Source organism: Pseudonaja textilis, chromosome 1, assembly GCF_049901715.1.
Source record: "Pseudonaja textilis isolate UNSWEBS1 chromosome 1, rPseTex1.2, whole genome shotgun sequence".
NCBI lineage: Eukaryota > Metazoa > Chordata > Lepidosauria > Squamata > Elapidae > Pseudonaja > Pseudonaja textilis.
Genome location: NC_141990.1, coordinates 16,540,567 through 16,563,971, shown reverse-complemented (window position 1 = coordinate 16,563,971; position 23,405 = coordinate 16,540,567). Strand labels below are relative to the sequence as shown.

General features: G+C 37.2%; 2 protein-coding genes across 5 annotated transcripts in view; one reads left to right on the top strand and one right to left on the bottom strand.

Moving 5' to 3' along the window:
* ALKBH4 (alkB homolog 4, lysine demethylase) lies at positions 1-11,167 on the bottom strand. The gene is made up of 3 exons (XM_026708716.2): positions 11,041-11,167; positions 3,235-3,432; positions 1-673 (listed from the first exon to the last, which is right to left on the bottom strand). Exons 1-3 carry the CDS (start codon positions 11,161-11,163, stop codon positions 20-22), a joined length of 975 nt encoding a protein of 324 aa, XP_026564501.1. The 5' UTR covers positions 11,164-11,167; the 3' UTR covers positions 1-19.
* LRWD1 (leucine rich repeats and WD repeat domain containing 1) overlaps positions 11,064-23,405 on the top strand; it is a 31,467-nt gene continuing 19,125 nt past the window's right edge. For 2 of the 4 annotated variants that reach the window (XM_026708712.2, XM_087926706.1), the window contains exons 1-2: positions 11,064-11,277; positions 16,608-16,682. The gene's annotated coding sequence lies outside the window, so the exon portion shown is untranslated. The remainder of the gene's footprint in view (positions 11,278-16,607; positions 16,683-23,405) is intronic. The other 2 variants (XM_087926693.1, XM_026708710.2) reach the window with 2 other exon arrangements.

Genomic DNA, 23,405 nt, shown 5'->3' with positions numbered 1-23,405 from the left:
CCACCCGGGGGTGGGTGGGTTATACAGGTGATCCCTTGAATGTTAGAGCAATGTCCAAGAGATTGTTACCCAGCTCTTCCTGTTCTCCTCCGAGGCCAAACTCAGCAGTCAATTCTCTGAAGGTGATACATATGCGACGACTTTTAATATGGTTGCGATAAATGGCATGCTTCCACTGGTAGCGAGCAGGTCCACTGAGAACGACTAGCGATCTCTGAGGTAGGTAAATAGCAACCAGGATTTCTCTGAGTGGGACTAACTTTGTGGATGAACAATCAGTGCTTTCTAATCTTTCTGGAAGACTGCAATCATTAATCGGATACTCTTGAGAAATATCAGATTTATACCTGTGCATCTCCTTGGTTTCTTGAAGAACTAGAGGAACTAACTGGAGATTGTCCTCTGAGTCGCAGGACATGGAAAGTACGGTATCTGAGAGCAAGTTTAAACTCACCAGCCTTTCCCCCCATAGCCACCAGTCATCCCAATGTGGGTCAATAGCAGATCCTCTCTCAGGATTATAATCTAAATTGCACTGCTCAATAGGAGAAAAACTTTCAAGAACTGGATATTTTGTCATTCGTGCCACAATCTCCTTGCTGAAGCTGGGCAGCCCAGAAAAATTACCAGCTTTCAATTTCCGCTTCTTGAAATTCACTTTGGGGCCATAGTCCTATTAAAAAAAACAAAACAGAATATTTGAGGAGGGTTGAATTAAAAGATGAAGACTGTGAGCAATGAAATCCCCAATTCAAATCTTATATCCAAAAAAATGCAGGCTTAAGACAGGCTGCTATTTTTAGTCCACCACCTGCAATAACAGGGTAAGAATATTAATTTATAGATTCTAGTTGAGATTCTTGACAAACATAGTCAAACAGTGCTTCTTCCTGAACAACAAACTCTTGGTTATAATTTTAATTAAAATTATATATATATATATCTAAAACAAAATTTGAAAATAAATCTGTTTAAAATATTTAGTTTCTACATATATTATAGGGCAGGGGTATCAAATTGGCAGCCTATGAGCTGGATGTGTCATGCGCAGACCACGCTCACACCAGCTCCATGAAGGAAAAAAAAGTCAAAACGTCACGACAGCAACATGACGCTGCGAGTTCAACACCCGTGCTGTAGGAAGTATCTTAAAAGAGGTATCTCTTCCTATAAGTGATCTTCAAAACAAAATCAACCATAAATATTTATACAGGAAAACTCAATTTCGATGTCAGAATTTATAACTGTTTTGCATCTGACATAAAAAGTGGTGAATGTTCTAAAACATCAGAATGTCAGACTATCAATGACTTTTGGGCAATATGGCAGTGTAATCAGTCAAGAATCAACATATTCCAACAGGATTTTTATCCTGGTGATTAATTGTGCTTTAATTGCTACTGAAATTACTACCTGAGACATATTTCCTATTTAACAACTAAAGCATATTTATTGATTGCTTAGCTGGTTGGTACCCAAGAAATTCCTGCCCTCAATTTGCTTAAGAAATACTATCAACAACCAAGAAGACAAACAAATGCATCTTCAAACAAAACAAACTAGGGTTTGTTTCTCATTCAAGGACAAATAACCGAACTCCAATTATCATACTTTGGACATGTTATGTGAAGATTTAATTCTCTGGAGAATTCTGTTTGGGTAGAAAGGTGGAAGTAGAGGAGGGTGACCAGAAGCAAGTTCGATAGACTGAGTTACAATGGTGATGGATTATACTGTTGGAAGGCCTAAAATTAGGCAGGGGTGGGTTTCTACCGGTTCTGTCCACCACTGTAGAACCGGTAGCTCTGAAGAGCAGCAGACAGAACCAGTTCTATGTCTGCTAATGTTTTTGCTCACCCACCCACCTGGGCTCTTACCTGACCTTTATTTCCTGATTTTTTCAACTTCAGTTGCTATGCGAGGCACAGCTGCAGTTTAAAAAGCAGGAAAAAAAGGCTTTTTGAAAGGCTGCTTCTCTGCACGCAGCATGATGGCAGCGTGCAAGGAAGCACATCGTCAATCACCGAACCTCATAAATGACCGAACTGGTAGTTAACCCTGTTGGATCCCACCCCTGCCTAAAAGGATCACATTCAAGACATATTGTCACAGGGAAAATCTATACGGTTGCTTTTGAGTTAACACTGGCTTGGTTGCACATAATCAAATTGTAACTCTAGTTCAACTTCCTACTTAAATATTTGCATATTTTGAGTATAGTAGTTGTCTTTGGAACTACAAGGAAACATTATACATTGTTTTTTTCTAATGGTTGGGTTTTTTTTCCTTTCCAACCCCTTTGCTCTTTATTTTCTTTTCTTAATTGACTTTAAAATAGATAGTTAATTTTAACAGGTCAAATGACAATTAAAAAAGACTTGCTTAAGCATGTCTAGAGATTTTCTGACAATGAGATTTGAATTATGCACCTTTATTTCAGTTTTGTTTCCCTCTTTTTTCTCCTCAGTGCAGCTACTCTTTCACCTCAAATTACTATTCTAGCTTTTCCCCCTTTCACTGCTGTTTCTATTGAAAGATGGAAAAGTATATACATTATATACTTATGTAATTCTGTATGTGGAAGTAGTTTGCATAACACATTGCATCACAAACTGACATGATAGCAGTGTTCCAATATCTAAGGGCTGCCACAGAGAAGATGGGTGGTGTCAAGCTATTTTTCAAAGCATGTGAAGGCAGAACAAGAAGCAATGGATGGAAACTAATCAAGGAGAAAACCAACCTAGAAATAAAGAGAATTTTCCTGACAGAACAATTAATCTGTGGAATGACTTGTCTCCAGAAGCTGTGGGTTCTCTAACCCTGCAAATGTTTCAGGAGAGATTGGACAGCCATTTTCCTGCCTGAGCAGGAAGTTGGATTAGAAGACCTCTATGGTCCATTCCAACTCTGTTATTCTGTTCAACCATCTGTTATCCAAATGCAGCCTTTTCTCATGTAAACCAAGAAAACTGGATTGAATAAACCCTGATTAAATAAACCAAGTACTTATCATGATCAAAGAGAATGAAAGTGGTTGCATCAGAAGTGTTACTAACATTTCTCTGTTGCTTTAACTTTTTTGGGGGGTGGGTGGGGAGGAGGGGGAATTACAGGGAAAGAGAATGGAAGGAAGAACTCACAAACTAAATAAAGATATCCAAAGAGAAACACTAAAAGATGATCCCATCCCTACCTCCCAAAGTAAGGAAGAATTTAAGCTTGAGACAAGACCTGTTTTCTTCGGCCAGATTGTGATGGCTTCCACGTGCTCCGATCCATTAGCTCAACCATTTGATGTTCCTCATCTGTGTTTATAAAATCTTCCAGCAAAAAAACTCCTGGAAACTGGAAAGCCCAGCCTTCAAATTCAGATTGTTTTTCTCCCACAGCAAAGCCAGTCAGTGGGCAGTAAACAAAGTTTGCATTTTTCTGAGGAAAAAATGGAAATGTGAGATGGAAACAAGTAGTAACTGAATCTAATTTTCACGTTTAGTGTTTCTCCAATGTTCTAGATTGCAGAAATACAACCTTCTAATCACTTGCTTAAATAAATGTGGTTTTAGGCACACATTCCTGCGTGTTATATTAAAAGTAGTCCTTTACTCTCTTAATAACCATTCAAACTTATAAAGCAACCCCAAAAGCTATTTATGAGCCAGTTTTAAAATTACACCAGCTGCAGCACTACTACTGCAGTCATTTGGCCTTATGGCCAACCCAGGGATGCTGTAGTATTCACCCACCCATCCAGATGGGTTCCTGCAGCCACTCATTCACCTTTGCCTCCCACCAGCAACCAAGGGGAGACCAGGCCTCTGGAGTTTGCAACTTCCAGCAAGGAAGGGGAGATTAGGCTGCCTGGAGCTTGTGAGCCTCCAGTTTCTTTCCCTTTCAAGGACTAGCAGGACTCAGCCTGCTCCAGAGCCCAACAACACTCCCATTTACCTTTCTGTTTTTTGAAGCTTCAGAGATTACAGGATCTTACAGACCTAGCCTTCTGACAAAGCAGGTGTTAATTCTCAGGCATCTGTAATTTTAAGGAGGCTCCATAAACTCCATAAAGAAATGGAGCCTCTTGAAAAAAAAAGTCTTTTTAAAATATGAACCCCACCCCCCTGCCCATGCAGTATTGCAAGAGTAGAACCTAATGCAAAACAAGCAGGGATTTGCCAGGCTTTCTGGGTGGGAAGATAGCTAAAGGCTTGTAAATTCTACAGCTGGCTTGATCTCTCTTGCTAGCTGGGTAGGAAGGACACTGCAGAGATCCCGAGGGACAGGAAATGGAGCATGGATGCCTCAAGGGATGGTGGTAGCTTTGGGAGATCCTCCAGGGCAGGCAGCCCTGACCACTGAAGCAACCTGTACAGGTAGTCTTCAGCAACCATTCAAACAGCACTGAAAAAAGTGACTTATGACAGTTTTTCACACTTACGACTGCTGCAGCAACCCATGGTCACATGATCAAAATTCAGCCACTTGGCAACTATCTATGATTGTAGTGTCCCAGAATCATCTGATTACCATCTGTGACCTTCTTACAAGCAAAGTCAATGGGGAAGCCAGATTCACTTAACCACCATGTTACTAACTTCACAATTGCAGTGATTCACTTAACAATGGTGGCAAGAAAGGTCATAAAATGGAACAAAAGTCACTTTACAATATTTCACGTAGCAATTTGGCTCAATTGTGGTCGTATGTCAAGGACCACCTGTAGTTAAGTGGACCACTACTGGTGGTCCACTTAACCCCTGCATTAATTTAACAGTTGCATCAGAGAAATTATGAGGCACTGTTGCTTAATGGCTAAGGCGATATATAACAAATTGGCAGTCTCCATCACAGTTGTATCATAAGGACTACCTATAGTTGGTATTAGATTTTGAAGATGGGGTTTTGGTCATTTGGCTTTATGCCATCATTTTGTTGAATAGAAGTTCTAAACGTTTTAACCTGTTTATTATCTTATTTAAGCACTTATTAATGTACTGTATAATTAATATTGTCTTAACTTTACAATTTATTTTAGCAGAATTCAAAAGACAATGTGATAATGATGTAATATATACCCCATGTGTAAATATGTAATTTTGAGAAAATTAAGAATTATGTTCCATTGAATCAGACTATAGGGACAAATTAAAAATAGAAAGCATAAACAGTACATTTAAAATTAACAGTACATTTTAATTAACATTAAAATTATTTAAACTATTGGTTAAGTATTTTAAACAGTGGAATCACAGCCTACAAAATTTTCCAGGGGCAGGAAAAAAATAAACTTCAGGGAATTGATATAGGATGGTGGCCCACTTTACAAGTACAAACACATTACAACAAGGACAAAGAACAATTCGGCTTCTATACAACCCAACAAGAGCTAGATAAGATATGGCAAGGAGAAGGAAAAAATGATTAGCAAAAGTTATAGCTATCTATTAGACTACAAAATGAAGGAGGTAACCATCAAAGAATGCATGATAACTTGGGCTAAAAATGTGGGCCACAATATTAACTTAGACCAGTGGGAACATCTTTGGCAGATAAACTATAGATTAACGATGTCAGTCTCTTATAAAGAGAATGTATACAAAATGTTTCACCGCTGACATCTACCGCCAGCGAGGTTAGCCAAAATGTTCCCCAACATGACACCCAATAGTTGGAAATATAACTACAACCAGGGAACTTATTTCCACATGTGGTGGACGTGCCTGCATACACAAAAATTTTGGCAAAAAAATCAGAATTTGGATAGAGGACATAACAAAACAGAAAGTAAAATTCAAACCGGAAATTTTTCTACTAGGCATTTTAGAACTAAATATGGAAAAGAAGTACCAATACTTGATTTTGCATATTATAACTGCAGCTAGAATAATTTTTTCTCAGAATTGCAAATTGGCTACGACCCCTACAGAAAACATAATTAATAAAATACATGAATGTGCTGAGATGGATAGATTAACCAAACTGCTAAAAGATAATCAAGACAGTGAATATTACAAAACATGGGATATCTGATATGACTGGCTAAAGAAAAGGTAGTATCTGATGACTTGGTAACATTTGGAAAATAAGGGTGATGTGTAAAACAATTGTAAATAAATTATATGTATGTATATAGAGAGCTTATAAGGATGAAGGAGTTATTATAACAATATATAACATGCTACCAGAAGGAAAGCACAAGTGTAGCTATTGCTCAAAATGTATATATACGTTTTTAATTTTATAAATATTGAATAAATAAATAAAAAGTTATAATCATTAAATATAACAATTCCTTGTTCTGTCCTTTATCTTCTGATAAACAATGTACTCAGCAAGAGAGAAGAGGGTTTTGTTAGACCTCTGACCTTTGGAAGAATTAGATTTTCAGTAAATGTAAAGGTATTTAAGATATCCCATTGTCACCTCATTAAAAGTTTGGTCATTTGTCACAGAAAAACCTCATTCATATTCTCCTGCCAGTTAAAGCAGTCTAAGCTCCCACAAAATTATTTACTCAAATGTTATATTTTTTGCAACCTTCTTAGCTAGCTTGCAAATCCTTGGACTTAGATGCTGCTTGGATAGAGAGTCTGGTGAGGTAACTTGGGTAACATCCTGCAAGGTCAAATGTGATTACAGGTAGCCCTCAACCTACAATTACAATTAGGACCCAGAACTCCTTAATGCAGTCATTAAGTGAGTCATCACATGATCACATCCAATTTTATGGCTTTTTTCATTAAGCAAATCTCTGTCATTAAGTGACTCTAGTTTCCCCATTGACTTTGCTTGTCAGACACTGGCTGGGAAGGTTACAATGGCAATCATGTGATCCTGGGATGCTGCCAAGTACCTAAATAAGGATTAGTTTAGTTCAGTTTACTTTATTGTCATTGCACCTCGTACAACAAAATTAAATACCATCTTCAGTGTACATTATGACTGAAAATAAACACAAACATACATCCTTCACATTCTATACATTGAATTGAAAACCCCTGATATTGCATTAACATTGCACTATACAGTAGAATTCAAAAGAGCTACTGCCCTGTGATAGAAGCTGTTTTTCAGCCTATTTGTCCTTGTTTTTATTGTTCTGTACCATCAGCCAGATGGTAATAGTTCAAAAAAGGGTGCCCAGGATGAGATGGATCTTTGAGAATGTTTTGAACTTTCTTAAGGCAGCGGGAGTTATAAAGCTCTTCCAAAGAGAGGAGAGGGCAACCAATGAACTTCTGGGGCAATGACATTAACCCTCTGGAGTGCTGTCCTATCTGCCACTGTGCAATTGGCAAACCATACAGAGGTGCAGTAAGTTAAGATACTCTCTATGGTGCAGCGGTAGGTCACCAGCAGTTTTTCATTCAGTTGTTTTCTGAAAAGTCTCAGGTAATATAACCTCTGTTGGAACCTTCTGACCAGTGCTGCAATGTGAGCACCCAAGGTCAGGTCCTCTTTTATAGTAACACCCAGAAACTTAAAACTGACCCCTTGTTCCCCTTGGTCTCCATTGATAAGCAAGGGCTGGATGTCTGATCTGTTCCTGCTATAATCCACTATAAGCTCCTTGGTCTTATTGCTGTTGAAGACTAAGTTATTGTCTCCACACCACGAAAGCAACAGGTCCACCTCATCACAGTAGGCAGACTCATCTTGTCAGCTTTGAAATTCAGTTGCCACATTTTATTGGAAGGGGGTTGAAGGAGTTGAAAAGTTCAAGGTTATTCTGTATGTCGTATTAAGAAATTGGTTCTCGTGATTTATGAAGTGTAGAAGTGAGAGGAGAGGAGAGATGAGAGAAGGTATATTCTGTGTAACAAGCGAAAATACTTTCACTTTGGGAAATTGCTTTAGACATACCAGATCTGTTTTTAAATAAATCAACAGGAGAGAAAATGTCTCGGAGTGATTGATATCATGGATACTTTCTGGATGCCTTATACGTCCTCCCCCCGAGATAAATCCCAGCACTGTTATGTCACCATGTAGATTCTAACAGTCATAAGTGTGAGGATCTGTCATAAGTCACTTTTTTTCACCACTGCCATAACTTCAAAAAGTTGCTAAACAATGGTTGTAAATGAAGAACTACTTGTATTCTGAATGTGGAAACAACATTAGATTTCTAACAGAGGATCCTAGAGAAAAAGGATTGTGTTGTTTTCTTTCAACTGAAATTCAGGACTAGGCATGGCACAAAAATAGTACCAGTTGCCTTAAGATCTGGATGGAGTGTTATCTATCTTACTGACCTGGCCTTTGGTTCCTCCCATATGGGTTATGCAAGCCTTCTCTCTTTCTGCTCTCTAGCATCTGCCTGAAGCTTCTAAAAAATAATTTTTCAGTTCAGGATTGGGTATAACCAGTATGCTAATAAAACTAACCATACTTAGCAGCATTGTAAAGAGTTGGGATGATCACAACAAATGAAATTAAAGCCCAGAATAGATCTTCATAAGTGAGTATCTGGATCACTCCCATATCCTAAATTTGTTCTGGATGGGGTTGTACTTCCCTTGAAAAAGCAGTTTCGTGATATGATCTCAATAACTCAAATCTTTATTACAATATAGTCAGGGACCAGTATAATACCTTGGTATTTAGTATTATGTTTGAGACAGCTATATAGAAGCAATCCTAAGCAGCTAAGAATCTTTTTTCTCAGCTTTTTAATGTAAAGGAAATGACACTTCTCTCTTTTGAGCAAGCGGGACAGCTTATACTAGTAAATGGTTTTAGAAATGGCTACCAGCTTCCTTATTATTGTGTGAACAAGTTGAATATCTATGGAGATTCTCAATCATCCAGGTCATGATCATCCAAAGGTGCGTTTTCCCAAAGGCAACTAGACTTCCTTATTTCCTTTCAAAACATTTTGCTTCTCGCCCATAAACCTTCCTTAGTTCTAATGGAATGGAAGGATTTATATTCTTTGCAGTCATCTGGTTAGCTCTCTGAAAGTAGCTGAGGCCACTTGGGGGTTTATCTATTTCCTCAGAATCACCTGAATAAACAGCTGTGGAACCTTCTTGAGACTGCTACAAAGGACTGTGTTGTAAACAGGTCTTGTAGCCTTTCCCCTCTGTTGAGAGGGCTGTTCAATTTTAACATAAATAGCCCCTTTGATCCCTTTCTTAAACCAATGGACACCACCTATCTCCTGTTTACAACACAATCTTTTCAGCAGACCCAAAAAGGTTCAATACCCATTTGCACTCTGATTCAGGTGATTCTGAGGATACAGATAAAGACTCAAGCAGCTTCAACTACTCTCAGAGTACTAACAAACAGATGATTGTAAAGAATATAAATCCTTCCATTACCCTCTAATCAGTTAGAACTGAAGAAGTTCCTTGGATGAAAAGTGAAATGTTTTCAATGAAAAAACAAAGTCCAGTTGCCTTTTGGAAAAAGCATCTTCAGGACATGTCTGGACAAGCAATATTTAACAAGGATCAGCCACCCTATGGTGGGCGAACCAGTTCAGGTCTTTTGGGAATGATATGTTCTTGCAACAGCAACATGATTTAGATTGAGCTGCTGTTGAAGATATCTCAAAAGCTTCACTTGGCCAAAATGCAGCTACATGTGTACTAAGCTACTTGTGTCCTTTTTATTTGTATTAACATTCACTGTTTAAAAACTATTCAGCCTTGTGAAAAGTTAGAATATACTGTGATAAATGAATAATTTGCTCTCTCTTCCTTCCATTTTACAACTAATCAACACAGTAGATTAATCTGACAGAAAATGGTCCAGTATCATCCTGGATTTTCATGGCATCAGAGATGTTTGTAAATCTTGTATCTCTTTGGTACTAATTAAAAATTCTAATAAAGCTGATTATTAATCAATGGGCAGACTGCTGGCTTTGGGATCAAGGCAGGATATATCCTATCTGCTGGGCCTAGATATCAGAAGTAATTATATCATGGCTGTATGTTTTATCAGCCCAAGATAGCAAGAGTAAATATTTTGGAATGGTAAGAGGATGCAGAAGAATCCTAGACTTATTCTAACAAATATATACAAAATATGATAGTTACTTGAAAGAACATGTTGCTCCAAACAAAACAAGATGACTTAGAAAGAACAAATCTATTCAAAAGAATGGCCTCCTAATTCTGACAAAACACAAAACATTTTTCTTCAGCTTTTTGCCCTAGCAGAAGGAACAGGAGAAAATAACTATCTGTATAGAATCTTGCTAAATTCATATCAGTCTTGAAGTTATGTCATATGAATATACACATACACACGGTTTATTTTGGCTATTTTTTTTTGTAGGATTAAACAAATTCCTGTCAACCTTTCTTGAAGTTTATTAATGAAAATATTCTTTTCCATGAATTGTCCAAAATGCTTAACTACTTCAATACTATTTTAATTATATTCCTAGTTATTGCAGATGAACCATAACTGAAATAATTACATTTTAAAGCTTTCTGGATTTGAACCCATATAGAGTCTAGATAAAATCATTGTTATCAAATGCCTAAGAAGTTTGAGCTTCTGGATTGAATTCACACAATCTGCCAAAGCATAAAGACTAGGCAATCCATTGATGGCTAGGGTCATAGGTAACATTTGGGGGTGGAAGGGAGAAATACCCTGGGTGAAGGCAATACTTGGAAAGTAGATTCATCTGTGTTGGACAGACTTTTCTGGATGTAAATTGAAGTTTGGGTAGTTTCTTTGGAAGATTTCCATCTCTCCTCCATTGCTCAAAATTTGCGTGCCTTAAATCGCCACATATCCTTTTGAGCTTTCCTAATATAACAGTAAAATGGATTTTTTTAAAAAGATATAAAAGTTATGTTTAAAAATACAGCGGCAACCTAAAGTGGGAACTTCTACCAGCTGTAGCAAACGCGGCTTAGGATTCTTTCTCCCTTTCCTTGAGACGAGCACTCTGCACGTCCTCAGAGGCGCTCTTACGCCGGAGCTTGGGCGACGACCAGCCCCCCTTCAAACCTTCCCTCTCCCACCCTCCAATTCCCACCCCCTTCTCCACCCCTTCTCTGAGGCCGCGTGGGTTACCTGCGGGGGCGGGGCGGCCTCGCAGAGCAGGCAAGAGCGGATCCCCTTGCACCCGCAACCCCTGGGCACTCCGAGGACCGCTCCATCTCCTGCTACTCCTCCTCGCGTTTTAGCAGCCTCCATCCTATCCGACCCCGGTAGCTTTTGCCGCTGTCGGCCCCCCTCCGCGCTTCCGGTTCGGCGAGCCCCGGCGGTGGCAGCAGAAGCAGCACCAGAAGGTTCTTGCGCCTGCCTGAGGTAAGGCTCTGGCCGAGAACGGTGAGAGGTGGGCTGGCGCGGAGCCCAGGGGCGTGGGGACAAGGGCCGGCAGCCGATGGGGCGTTAAGCGAACGCGCGCCCAGCGGGAAATATTAAGGCGAGCCGCCTCCTTCTTCGGACTTTTCTCCTCAAGGCCCTACCGGCCGCCTTGACTGGAGGAGCGATGTTGTGGCGGGAAACTCGTCTTCCCAGCAGCGCTTTGCGCGGTTTATCTGTAAGAAAGGCATCCTCGCCTCCTGCCGGGGCATGATGGGAATTGTGGTCTCGAGGCTGGTCGAGCATTTAAAGATGCTGCTGCTCCTGCCTTCTTACCCTCCCCTCTCCAATTTTCCTCATCGCCGCCACACGGCGCCTCTTTCTCTCCGGGCTCAGTTTTTATAAAATCTGTCCCTCCGTAGTGAGATGATGTGTAATTTTGTTTACATGTTGGTAGATATCGGTCTATCTGAGGAGAGAGGGTTTTTTTTTCTTTTCATTGTTCAGTAGGGGGTTAGGAAGACGAGGCGGCAACCAGACCCTGAAAGCCTGCTCGTTTTCCTTTTGAAACAATAACCCCCTTTTGAAAAAGACACATGCAGTTTTTCCCTCTTTCATTTCACTTCAGACTGAGGTTTGCCTCAGAGATAAGATTTTTTTCGATTTTTCCTTTTCGGCATCTCCCTGCTGTTCCCCACCTCAGGCATATAATTATAGTTGAAAACTGCTCTTAAAAAATAATTCTGTTCCTCCAAGATTCTTAGGCATGTTTTATTTCTTCCCATACCTTTGAAACTGCCTATGCTCTGATTTAGTTCATTTCAGTAATAACACACACAAAACACTTTTATTGGGAACAGGGGAGTCAAAGATGCCCATCATTTGACACAAGTCAGCTACTATAAATGACTTGGAAATCAATATACCCAATTAATGATAATAATGGTTCCCAAAGCTGGAAAAGCTCTCTCCTTTTTACCCAATTTCTATTCATTACCACCTTTTGATGTTTTTTCTGGTATATCCATCCTTATTTGTAAGAATGCTAGAGCTGAGATTAAAGAAAAAATTAAGGTCCATAATATATAATATATGCATGTATAAAATATGTGTTTCAGCCATGAATTAAGGCAATGAATATAAGGCAATGTAAAGCAAAATTAAAATCAAAGTGGTAAGAGGGACTATTAAGACTATTAAGATAAAAATCTTGTTCAATTTAGGAATTTGAATTAAAATATCAAACTATAGCCCTTCAGCCTCTTTCTGTAAACATTGAGTCAGTGGAAACCCACTATATATTTTTTGGATAAATATTTTTACTGTCAAACTCTAACATTAAATTTTTCCAAACTGGACATTTAAAGATTCTTACTCCATATTTTTGCACTATGGAGTGATTTAAGTTCTGACCAACTGTTGATCAACCTTGGTTCTATTTCTTGATAATTGCTATCAGATCCCCTTTCAATTGTTTTCTGTTGGGAATAAACATACAGTACAGATTTCCCTCAGATATAAAACTAAATTTTTAGTCTTTTGATCGTTCTTGTTGCATTTCAATTTGTTTCTGTTAATTTTTAAAAAAATATAGTATCTTCAGCTGGACACTGTATATGAAATAGAGTCTGAAGAAGGGCGAATATAGTTACTTTGGCAACAGCTTCTATTGATGCATTCTGAATTGCATTTCCCTTTGGAGCTGTATCATGTTTCATATATAGTTTACAATTAACATTCCCAAATCATTTTCATATGTTCTAGTATGAAGTCAGAGATCATATATATTTCTATTTTTATTTATTTTTTGTAAGTGAAGAACTTTGCATTCATCTTTATTACTTTTCATTCTACTTTGAACCCACTTTTATAGCTTATTATTCATTTTGAATTATGCTTCTTCTGTAATATTAGCTATCTCACTCAATTTTGTATTAGTTGTTATAGCTTCTTCTGATTCCTTAGATGAAGGTAAGACCTGCTGTGGAAAAGAGGTGTAATATTTTTTCAAAAACTTATTTCCTCAACCATAACTCAAAACAACTGCCAGGTAAAGAAAAACATTTGTCTCTCTGATAGAGGTAATGAAATCGTAGGAAATGTTAGTAGAAAACTAAAGAATGCATCTTAGAAGCTTTAGGAAGATCTTTACATATGTTAGCAAAAGTATGGCTTCTGGGCTTGGAAAGAATTAGGACAGAGTTGGGGTGATATCTGTTTATAGAGATTAGAAATTAATAATCCTGAGCTCTGTTTGAGACAAGCATTTTTTGCTTGGGTTATATTTCACTGCACCCTGATTTCAGTTTGAACTTCAGTCACAGGTTCAGATGTTGATCTGGGTCACAGATTGCTTGTATATCACTATTGTGATTTTTTCTTTAACAAAATATGGAAAACATTGGTGTGTAAATAAAATATTTTATCCTTCCTCCATGTTGTACTTTTACTTACTTTAATTTTAAAACTGGATATTAATTGTAAAAGTAACAGGTTGAAAAGCAAAATTTAACATTGTTTCCTTTTGTTACAAATGATTTTCCAAAATTGTTGGCTTTACAGCATTGCCACCAAATATGAAAAAATGATCTAATATGATATTGCATTTCCAGCCATTTTTGCAAAATGCATTATCTATTTTGGCACTCAACACTGTCTAATATACCACCAACAGAACATCTTATGCCATTTTTCTCTAGGTGTAATATTGATGGTATATTACCTATTTTTCCTTTGTTATCCCTGTAGTTACATATTTTTGATCTTTTTGGATTCTGAATTCATTAAACTACACAATCTTTGACTTGTTCAATGTCTGAATCGTATCATCAGCAATTTATAGATCCAATATATTATCTAAATTTTGTGTAGTAAGCTTTTTAATTCAGGAAAAATCTCTTAAGTGTCCAACCTAGAGCTGCCTATATTCAATTTCAGATTAAAAAAAGTAAAAAAAATCTTATACTCATTAACATTGATGTTCTAAATTGTAAATAACAATTGATATACCTTTTTATCAACAATAATCTAAGTTACCTAAACATTAGAGTGTTAATTTTCAATCAATACAAATGTCACTGTACTGAAATAATATATATTAAGATTTACAAGAACATAAGAAAAATAAATGATGGGAAAAATTAGATGAGGGCTAACTGTTGCTTTCAGATACCTGCATATACATAATTGTATATGTATGTGTATATTTCTCGATTTACTACCCTTTATTCAGCAACCATTTTACATTGCAATGGTGCTGATCAAAGAGACTTATTACCTGCGCTCAAAGTTACAGCTATTGCAGCACCCCCAGAGGTCATGGGTGCTTGGCAGTTTACCTGTATTTATGACTGCAAGGCACTGCAGACACCCCTCCCCCCCAATGCACACACCTCTTCCTCATCTCAGCCACACACTTACCCACTTGTGCATGAGAAGCTGCTATGGTCAGAAGACTCCATCCTGTTCCCATCTGCCAGGCCCAAGAGGCCTTGGCTTACTCCATCTTACCAGATCCAGGAGGCTAGAACAAATGGTCTTGGCCCATTTCCTGCCTCACTAGCACAAAACACCCCATTTCAGCATTTTTCTCTTCTATTGCCAGGCATGCTCAGCCTATGTGGGGTGCAGTTTTCTTACCAAAGCTACCTTGCACCATTCTTCAAGCATGACTTGGAGAAGACTTCCAAAGCATAATAAAAATGGAATCCACTTGGAGTACAGAAAAAGAAAAGAAAGAAAAAATAATAGTAAAGAAAAAGTGTTCTCCTTTAATTGTAATCTTTAGTTCCTTATGGTTTCCTCTAATGTCCAACCTTCAAAGTTCCATCCTATAATGTTTTTTAAAGTGATTCAAAACAAAAATATTTTCCCATAAGAAGAATTCTTATTATTTCAAATCCACCTGTTTTTACTTTCCAAAATCAGTATTCTAATCATCTGTTTACAGATTATTAAAATAATAACAATTTAGGTCCTCAAATTTGTATTTAAAGCTTCTTTCACTAATAATTGAAGAAAATTAACACAGTGGTGTAAAATGTCTAAATGCAAAGGTTCCTGATAACTGAAAAGCAGTCAAGCCATTTCTGAAGGTGATTATAAAAGAAAGTATGGAAACCACTATCCTTTAGACAGATGTCAACTGCAGCATCAGCAAAAATAGATTTCTCTTGTATCCAAGAACTCTAAACCTACTGGAGACCACTAGCTTGCAGTCTCCTTGAAAAGAGAATTATATTTTCCAGATTTGAAAAATAAAATAGAAGGCATTTCAAAATGGAAAAAGTTGAAACTGACCTGTTAGGAAGAATCACAGCCCTAAAACTGAGCATTTTGCAAGAGCCAACTTTTTGATCCAAATAATTCCTAAAAAGAATTGAGGAAAGGAAGACTTCCAGATAGGTTGTACAAATCTTTGTCTGAGGTATGCGGAAAAATGCAATGTATAATAGAAAGTTCAATAATAAGTATTGTTTTGAAAGTATGGAATAAGCAATAAAAAAGGACATACATGCTCATCACTTAATGATGACTTCTGGAACTTCTATAGCTAAGTGGCATGATGATGTGAAATTGTGCTTTATGCCTGTGTCACTTAGCAATGGAAATTCCAGTCCCAATTACCTTCATTAAGACTACCTGTAAATTAAAACTCTTCTAAGAGAACATTGTTAAATCTCATTAATTAGTTATATTAATAGATTGATCAGAATTTCTTAGAAAGTCTTATATGATATGATAGAAAATCCATCATGTTCTACAGATTTCTTCAATTTGGGTGTTTATATTGTTTTTTATTTCCTTTTCAGAATTGTCACTGCCTTGTAAAGTGCTTCATTTTGTTATTCTGTGAATTTATAAACTGTCTTGTATATTCATACTGTTCTAATGTTAATATTTAGTACGTAATCTAGAATAATGTTTAAAAAAATGTTTTATTTTCTGTTGTTGAAACATATTTGTTGCCATCCCAATTGGTCATAAGAATTTTGTCTTGTTCTTTTCATAATACCCAGCAGTTTATCTAATTTATTAGCTTTTTCAAAATATTTTTGTTTGGCAAAGCTCAGCTTCTTATAAATGTCATTTACTTCTATAAATAGGTATACAGATAGCTTTAATCTTTTGTTCTAAAACAAAACTTAGTTCTAGCTTCAGCTCAATGATCAAGTTGTTGGTTTGTTTTGTATAGTTTTGTATTTGATGCTATTGAAATAGTTTCCTCAAAAATGCTTTATTTGAATTCCATACTGTAAATAACCATCAGAAGTTGAATTGGTTTAAACATTCTTTAATTTGTATTGATCCTTCAGTTTAATATTCTCTTTTAGCAATAATAATAAACACTCCGTCACTCGAAGATTCCTCTGTGTAAGATTACAGTTATTGGATTATGATCAGCATAGGTAAGAGATCAAATTTCCATATTTATATGTTTGGTTAGGAATGAACTAGAACATGACACTCTTTGAACAACTTCTAGGAATAGAAGAATAATACATATATTTCTTTACTGAAGGGTACTTGTGGCTCTCTACATCTGAGAGGGACAATAATGATATGTAATCTATAACAGTTTTGGACATTTACCAGATATCATTTTTTTGTAATCCAGAATTATTTAAGCTCAAAGAGAACATTCCAAAAACTAGAACATCTTTTTCTGCAATTTCAAGAAGTTATTTTTTTTTCATAAAATTTTGTTATCGTTTGTATCATAAATTAAAGCAATTGATATTTTCCTATGTTCAATCATTAATTGCTTCTAGCTCAACATGTAGCACCTGGAATAAATGACAGAGACCCAAAGGACCAATTCTATGAGGTTCTTATTGATAAATTATAAATTAGCAAAAGCCCTTAGACTTAAATACCACGTCACAGTGCTTTACAGCCCTCTAAGCAGTTTACAGAGTTAGCATATTTCCCCCAACAATGTGGGTACTCATTTTATCAACCTCCAAAGGGTGGAATATTAATTCAGCCTTCAGCCAGTAACAATCAAACTGCAGGTAGCTGGAAGTCAGCAGAAGTAGCCTGCAGTACTGCATTCTAACCACTGCACCACCACAGCTCAGTGTATCCATTCAGATTGTAAACTGTCATACAATTCTTCTATGGTATCTTTGGGTATTTTGGGTATTATGGGTGACCTGAGGAAAAGTCTTGTGGAAAACAAAAAGATCACAACTTGTTTCATGGAGATGGAAGCCATTTTGTAAATCAGTGCTCCATCAAATAATATCATGTTATTTCAAAATTTATAACAACCCAGATTTAGTTGTTTGGGTCATCCTTCAGGTTCATGGACATCTGTAAGAGAGTTCTCTTCACCATCTAATTTTAAAAGCTGAAAACTTAAAATGGTGAATTGCTATTGTACAATGGCAACAAATGAGTTAATGTGTTATCATCATCTAATGAATATGTAGAGTTTGTTTAGTGTAGTTAAGGCACCAGGGGAGAAACCAGGAAACCATGAGTTCTAGGCCCACTTGAAGTACAAAATCGACTGGGTGAACCTGGTTCAGTCAGGAAGGAGGCAATGGCAATCCATTTTTGAAATCTTGCCAAGGAAACTGCAGAGACTTATCCAGGCAGTAGCCAGGAGTAGCTCAGGGTCCAACTGTGGAGTCATTAGTGATATAGAGATACAAAAATGTGTTGTATTGGTATAAAAAAGAATTAACAAACTTAATGAAGGGGAATACTTAGAACAATTAAAACGGAGAATTCTAGTTTTGCTATTGTAAATTCTTCCCAAAAGGCTTCATAAAATAGAAGATAATAACCCGTAGGCTTATGCATAGTTTTTATCTGGTGTTTTGACTTTGTCCAATAACGGCTTCAGTGGTAATTTCAACTTATATTCAACCATTAACTGCATATAACAAAATTTATGAATTTAAAATTATTGGGGAGAAGAGCACTGTAAGATTACAAGAACAAACAAATACAGTACTTCAGGGAGTGGGGGATTTAATATTAAAGGATTCTGAGACAAGGAAAATAGCAGTAATATTAATTGAGAAATATTATTTTCTGCATCTTTCCAAAATATGAAGGCTTACATCCCAAACCTTTGAATAAATATGTAATTTGTGTGTGGTGTTGCTAAATAGTGTGACACTACAGGTTGTTCTGAGTAAGGGCAGATGGCACGACAGATGATTAATAGTATATTCTCTCACTCAACTTCTGCAGTGCCAAGTGCATTCCAGTGACTTGAAAGAAATTTAATGTCTGACCAGCTGCAGTGGATTTAACAGAATTTATTATTTTTACAGCATTTGTTAGAACTATGAACTTCTAATAGTCATCAAAACCATATAACAGGACTTTTCTTTTTCCAGATTGGAGATACTATTAATCATATAAGCATGCACCAAAGAGGCAGACAAAAAAACAGCAGCTGTATCAGTATAAACAGGGTGCAGCTGCAACAGAATCTACAGCAGAATTCAAATTGATAGTAGATCCTTTCTAAAACTCATATTTGAGTTAGTGTAGCTTGAGCACTGAGAAGAATATCAAAAAGATGTCAGCTACAGAATCATTTGAGTCTTGGGCTAACCAATTCCATTTATATAAGACAGTGTTTGGAATTAAACTTCCCAAGGTTGGGCCTGCTAATAAAACTTGTTTTAGTACAACAACTGAAGATTCATCTGCTTCAGTCCACAGAAAGGTTCTTTCATGAACAGTTAAAATCATCCAGCAGTTTGCCAGGTTGACATGTGAAAATCCATTATGTACAGTAACCACACATATCAAAAAAGAGCAAATTTGTGAGGTTGTGATTGGATGAAGAATCTGCAATAGCACCTGGTGCAAGATGAAGAAATATAACATTGGCCAGAGAAAATTTCATGGCCAAGATATTTTATTTTCTCTAAACAAAATTGCAATGTAGATTTAGATTTAGAAGATTTTGCTAAATGCAGCAAGAAGATACACAAAGTTCTATTTGCACACCTTGTGTAGGTGAAGCAAGGAGAGATATACTGACTAAAGAACTGAACCACTAGGAAAAGTAAAATTCTGAAAATCTAAGAACTTGAGAGAAAATGAGATTCTTGTGGCAAATATATTAAAAGTCTTTGTAAATAATCCTCGTTTAGCAATGCCTTGTTTTAGCAACCTTTCATAGTTATGATGGTGATGAAAAAGTAACTTTACAACCAATCCTCACATTTATAACCTTTGCAGGTTTGTAAAGCAAAAGACAGCTGAAGCAAGATCATAATCATTCTTGCATTTTCATTTAGTCACCACTTCGCTTAATGATTGAGTTGCCATCCCAATTGTGGTTTCTAAACAAGATTATGAATGGGGAGGTGCTACCCACTAATAGTTAATGATGTAGCATCTCCAAATCCAGAGGATCCCAGATATAGTCACTCGGTCTTGTCAAGATTCAGCCTGTTTCTCCCCATCAAGATCCACACAGGCCCTAAACCTTGGATTGCAGCAGGAAGTCTGCCTGATGTTGAGATGTGCAGCTGGATATCATCAGCGTATTGGTGGTTCCTGATTCCAAACTGACAAATAACCTCAGTCAGAAGTTTCATGGTAAACAGAAGGGGAGAGGAGAGAGCATGAAAACCTGGGGCACCCCAAAGGGATGGCCAACGGGCATGATCTCTCTCCATCTTGCAACAACTTATTTCAAGCTTCATCTTTCCATATACAGGTGAAACTTGAAAAATTAGAATATCGTGCAACTTAAATGTAATTAGAATATCGTGCAACTTATCAGTAATGCAACTTAAAAGGTGAACCTAATCTATGAGATAGACTCATTACATACAAAGCAAGATAGTACAAACCGTGATGTGTCATAATTGAGATGATTATGGCTTATAGCTCATGAAAACCCCAAATCCACAATCTCAGAAAATTAGAATATTGTGAAATGGTTCAATATTCTAGGCTCAAAGTGTCCCACTCTAATCAGCTAATTAAGCCATAACACCTGCAAAGGGTTCCTGAGCCTTTAAATGGTCTCTCAGTCAGGTTCAGTAGGAATCACAATCATGGGAAAGACTGCTGACCTGACAGTTGTGCAGAAAACCATCATTGATACCCTCCATAAGGAGGGAAAGCTTCAAAAGGTAATTGCAAATGAAGTTGGATGTTCCCAAAGTGCTGTATCAAAACACATTAATAGAAAGTTATGTGGAAGGGAAAAGTGTGGGAGAAAGGTGCACAAACAGCAGGGATGACCGCAGCCTGGAGAGGATTATCAGGAAAAGGCCATTCAAAAGTGTTGGGTACTTTCGGGCTTCTGGTTTGAGCTTCTTCGATGACAGACCGAAATCTGCGATCGTACGCAGTGTCGATATGTGCTCGCCGTTGGAGTGCCCTGAGCCAGCTCGTTTCGGGGCTAAGCCACCCCATAGAGGTGGGGAGACTGCCAGTGGGGTCAAGGAGAGTCGCATCTCTCCTCCCCAGCTGGCCATTACTCCCTTTCCCGAAGGCAGTTGCAGCGGTGGTCAGAAATGGCCACCTCAAAGAAGAACTCGACCGGAAAAGAATGTCCAGGAGGAAGATAAGAGAAAGTTTTGGCTGACCGGGTCGAACTGAAAAAGCAACAATATAAGGTACCCTGGAATTTGAATTATAAAGAACAACATTGTTCCCAAAGAAGACTTTGAAGCGGCAAATGAGAGAGGGAAGGGAAAGTATTTGGTTTGCTTTTCTTTTCTTCCCTATGTTGACAACTAAGAGATTTAAGCAAAAACCCGGCAAAAATCCACTTTGACATTAACAGGTATTTAAGCTGAAAATAAAATGTCAAAGGGATAATAAAGATTTCTGGATTCTCAAAAACTTCCTTCTTTAAAAGAAGGAATAAAACAAAAGGGTGGGATCTGGAAAAATGGAAGAGACCACCTGGAAGTGAAAGGAATTAACAGTGAAACTTTAACAAGATTCCTAAAAGATACATTTTAACTGAAACTTTGTAACAAGAGAACCCCAGGAAGAGAAAGTGGAAAAAAGAAGCAAGAAAAAACAGCTTTGGATTATTTGGATTACTTGGGACAAAGAAGAAGCCGTCTTCAATGACCAAGTATTTCTATGTGGGGAAAAGAAAGGGAAAGAGAGTGAAAAATTTAAGATTTGAAAAAACAACCCCCAAAAGAATAGTTTGAAAAGTAATTACAACATTAGGAAGAAACAGAAGAGAGGATTACAGAAGAGAGAATCAGAATTAGAGAGAGAAGGGGTCAAAAAGGGAAGGGAGAAGAAGAGGGGGAAGAAGGAAAGGAAAAGAAATTATAAAGGACAGAAACAGGACATAGAGAAACAGGGAAAACGTACAAGGATTAAGGGTATAAGCCTATTTAGAAGACACAGAGATAATGGGTAAAAACTTAATTGAAAGGGGGATTCTGCAAGGGTACGTAAGATAGTATTGTTATATTAGAAATAGAAATGAACTTTGAAAATATGAAACAAGTGTGATTAAAATGATAGATAAAATACTCATTGTAATGTAATGGAATGTTTAATAAATAAATGAAATAAAGAGAATGAGAGAATGAAATTAGGAAAGGAGGGGAACATTTTAATTATTATAAATGTGTTATAAAAATTTAAGTGAAGAGGAATATGAAAGAAACATGAAAAAATTATGGAAATATAAGTGTTCCTAGAAGTATGATACCCTATTGAAAAGAAATGTTAAAGATGTCAAAGATTATAAGTAACATTAATGATAGAGCTGAATTGGAATCGAATAAGTATTTTATTTATTATTGTTATATATATTTTTTCTCTTTAAGAACTTAGTGCGTATTTTAAGAATGTACCAAGCAGAATTCGACTGGAAGTTGTGTGTTATATTGAATGTTATAATTGTAAAGGCATAAATTGAAGTTTAAATAAGAGTTGAATGGATAAAAATTAAAAGATACAAAGGTGTCATACTCCAATTAGTAACTACAGGGAAAAATTTTGTTTAATGAGAAAAGAAAATATGACATTGAAACAGGACAGACAAAAGTATAAATATAATGACTAGAAAGATATTGAAACTTAGAAAAAGATATATATAATTGAATTTAGAAAGGAATGAGATAATTAAAAGTAAGATTGAGAAAACTAAGGGAAGGGAAAAATTATTGAGAAAATGTTAAAATAGTAATAAGATATGGAATAGAACACAAAGATGAATATGAAACTGAATTTGTGTCTGTATGGAGAAGTGATAACCTGGGACCATGCTATTCCCCCAAAAAGAAATTTTACTTGTATTATGTTTTGTGAAAACCCAAATAAAATTTTTATTAAAAAAGTGTTGGGGACTTTCACAAGGAGTGGACTGAGGCTGGAGTCAGTGCATCAAGACCCACCACACACAGACAGATCCTGGACATGGGCTTCAAATGTCGTATTCCTCTTGTCAAGCCACTCCTGAACAACAAACAACGTCAGAAGTGTCTTACCTGGGCTAAAGAAAAACAGAACTGGTCTGTTGATCAGTGATCCAAAGTCCTCTTTTCTGATGGGAGCAACTTTTGCATCTCATTTGGAAAGCAAGGACCCAGAGTCTGGAGGAAGAATGGAGAGATACATACTGCAAGATGCTTGAAGTCCAGTGTGAAGTTTCCACAGTCTGTGTTGATTTGGGGAGCCATGTCATCTGCTGGTGTTGGTCCACTGTGCTTCCTTAAGTCCAGGGTCAACGCAGCCGTCTACCAGGAGATTTTGGAGCACTTCATGCTTCCTTCCGCAGAGAAGCTTTATGGGGATGCTGACTTCATTTTCCAGCAGGACTTGGCACCTGTCCCCACTGCCAAAAGCACCAAAACCTGGTTCAATGACTGTGGGATTACTGTGCTTGATTGGCCAGCAAACTCGCCTGACCTGAACCCCATAGAGAATCTATGGGGCATTGCCAAGCGAAAGATGAGAGACATGAGACCGAAAAATGCAGAAGAGCTGAAGTCCGCTATTGAAGCACCCTGGTCTTCCATAATACCTCAGCAGTGCCACAGGCTGATAGCTTCCATGCCACGCCACATTGAGGCAGTAATTGCTGCAAAAGGGGCCCAAACCAAGTACTGAATACATATGCATGCTTATACTTTTCAGAGGTCTGATATTGTTCTATGTACAATCCT

What these genes read in the sequence shown, in the direction of transcription:
- ALKBH4 (XM_026708716.2), bottom strand. Translation starts at nt 11,163, where the DNA reads ATGGAGGCTGCTAAAACGCGAGGAGGAGTAGCAGGAGATGGAGCGGTC. An exon ending in AGGCCGCCCCGCCCCCGCAG is followed by an intron (nt 3,433 to 11,040) that starts GTAACCCACGCG and finishes TTTTTTCCTCAG; the next exon opens with AAAAATGCAAACTTTGTTTA. An exon ending in AATCTGGCCGAAGAAAACAG is followed by an intron (nt 674 to 3,234) that starts GTCTTGTCTCAA and finishes TTTTTTTAATAG; the next exon opens with GACTATGGCCCCAAAGTGAA.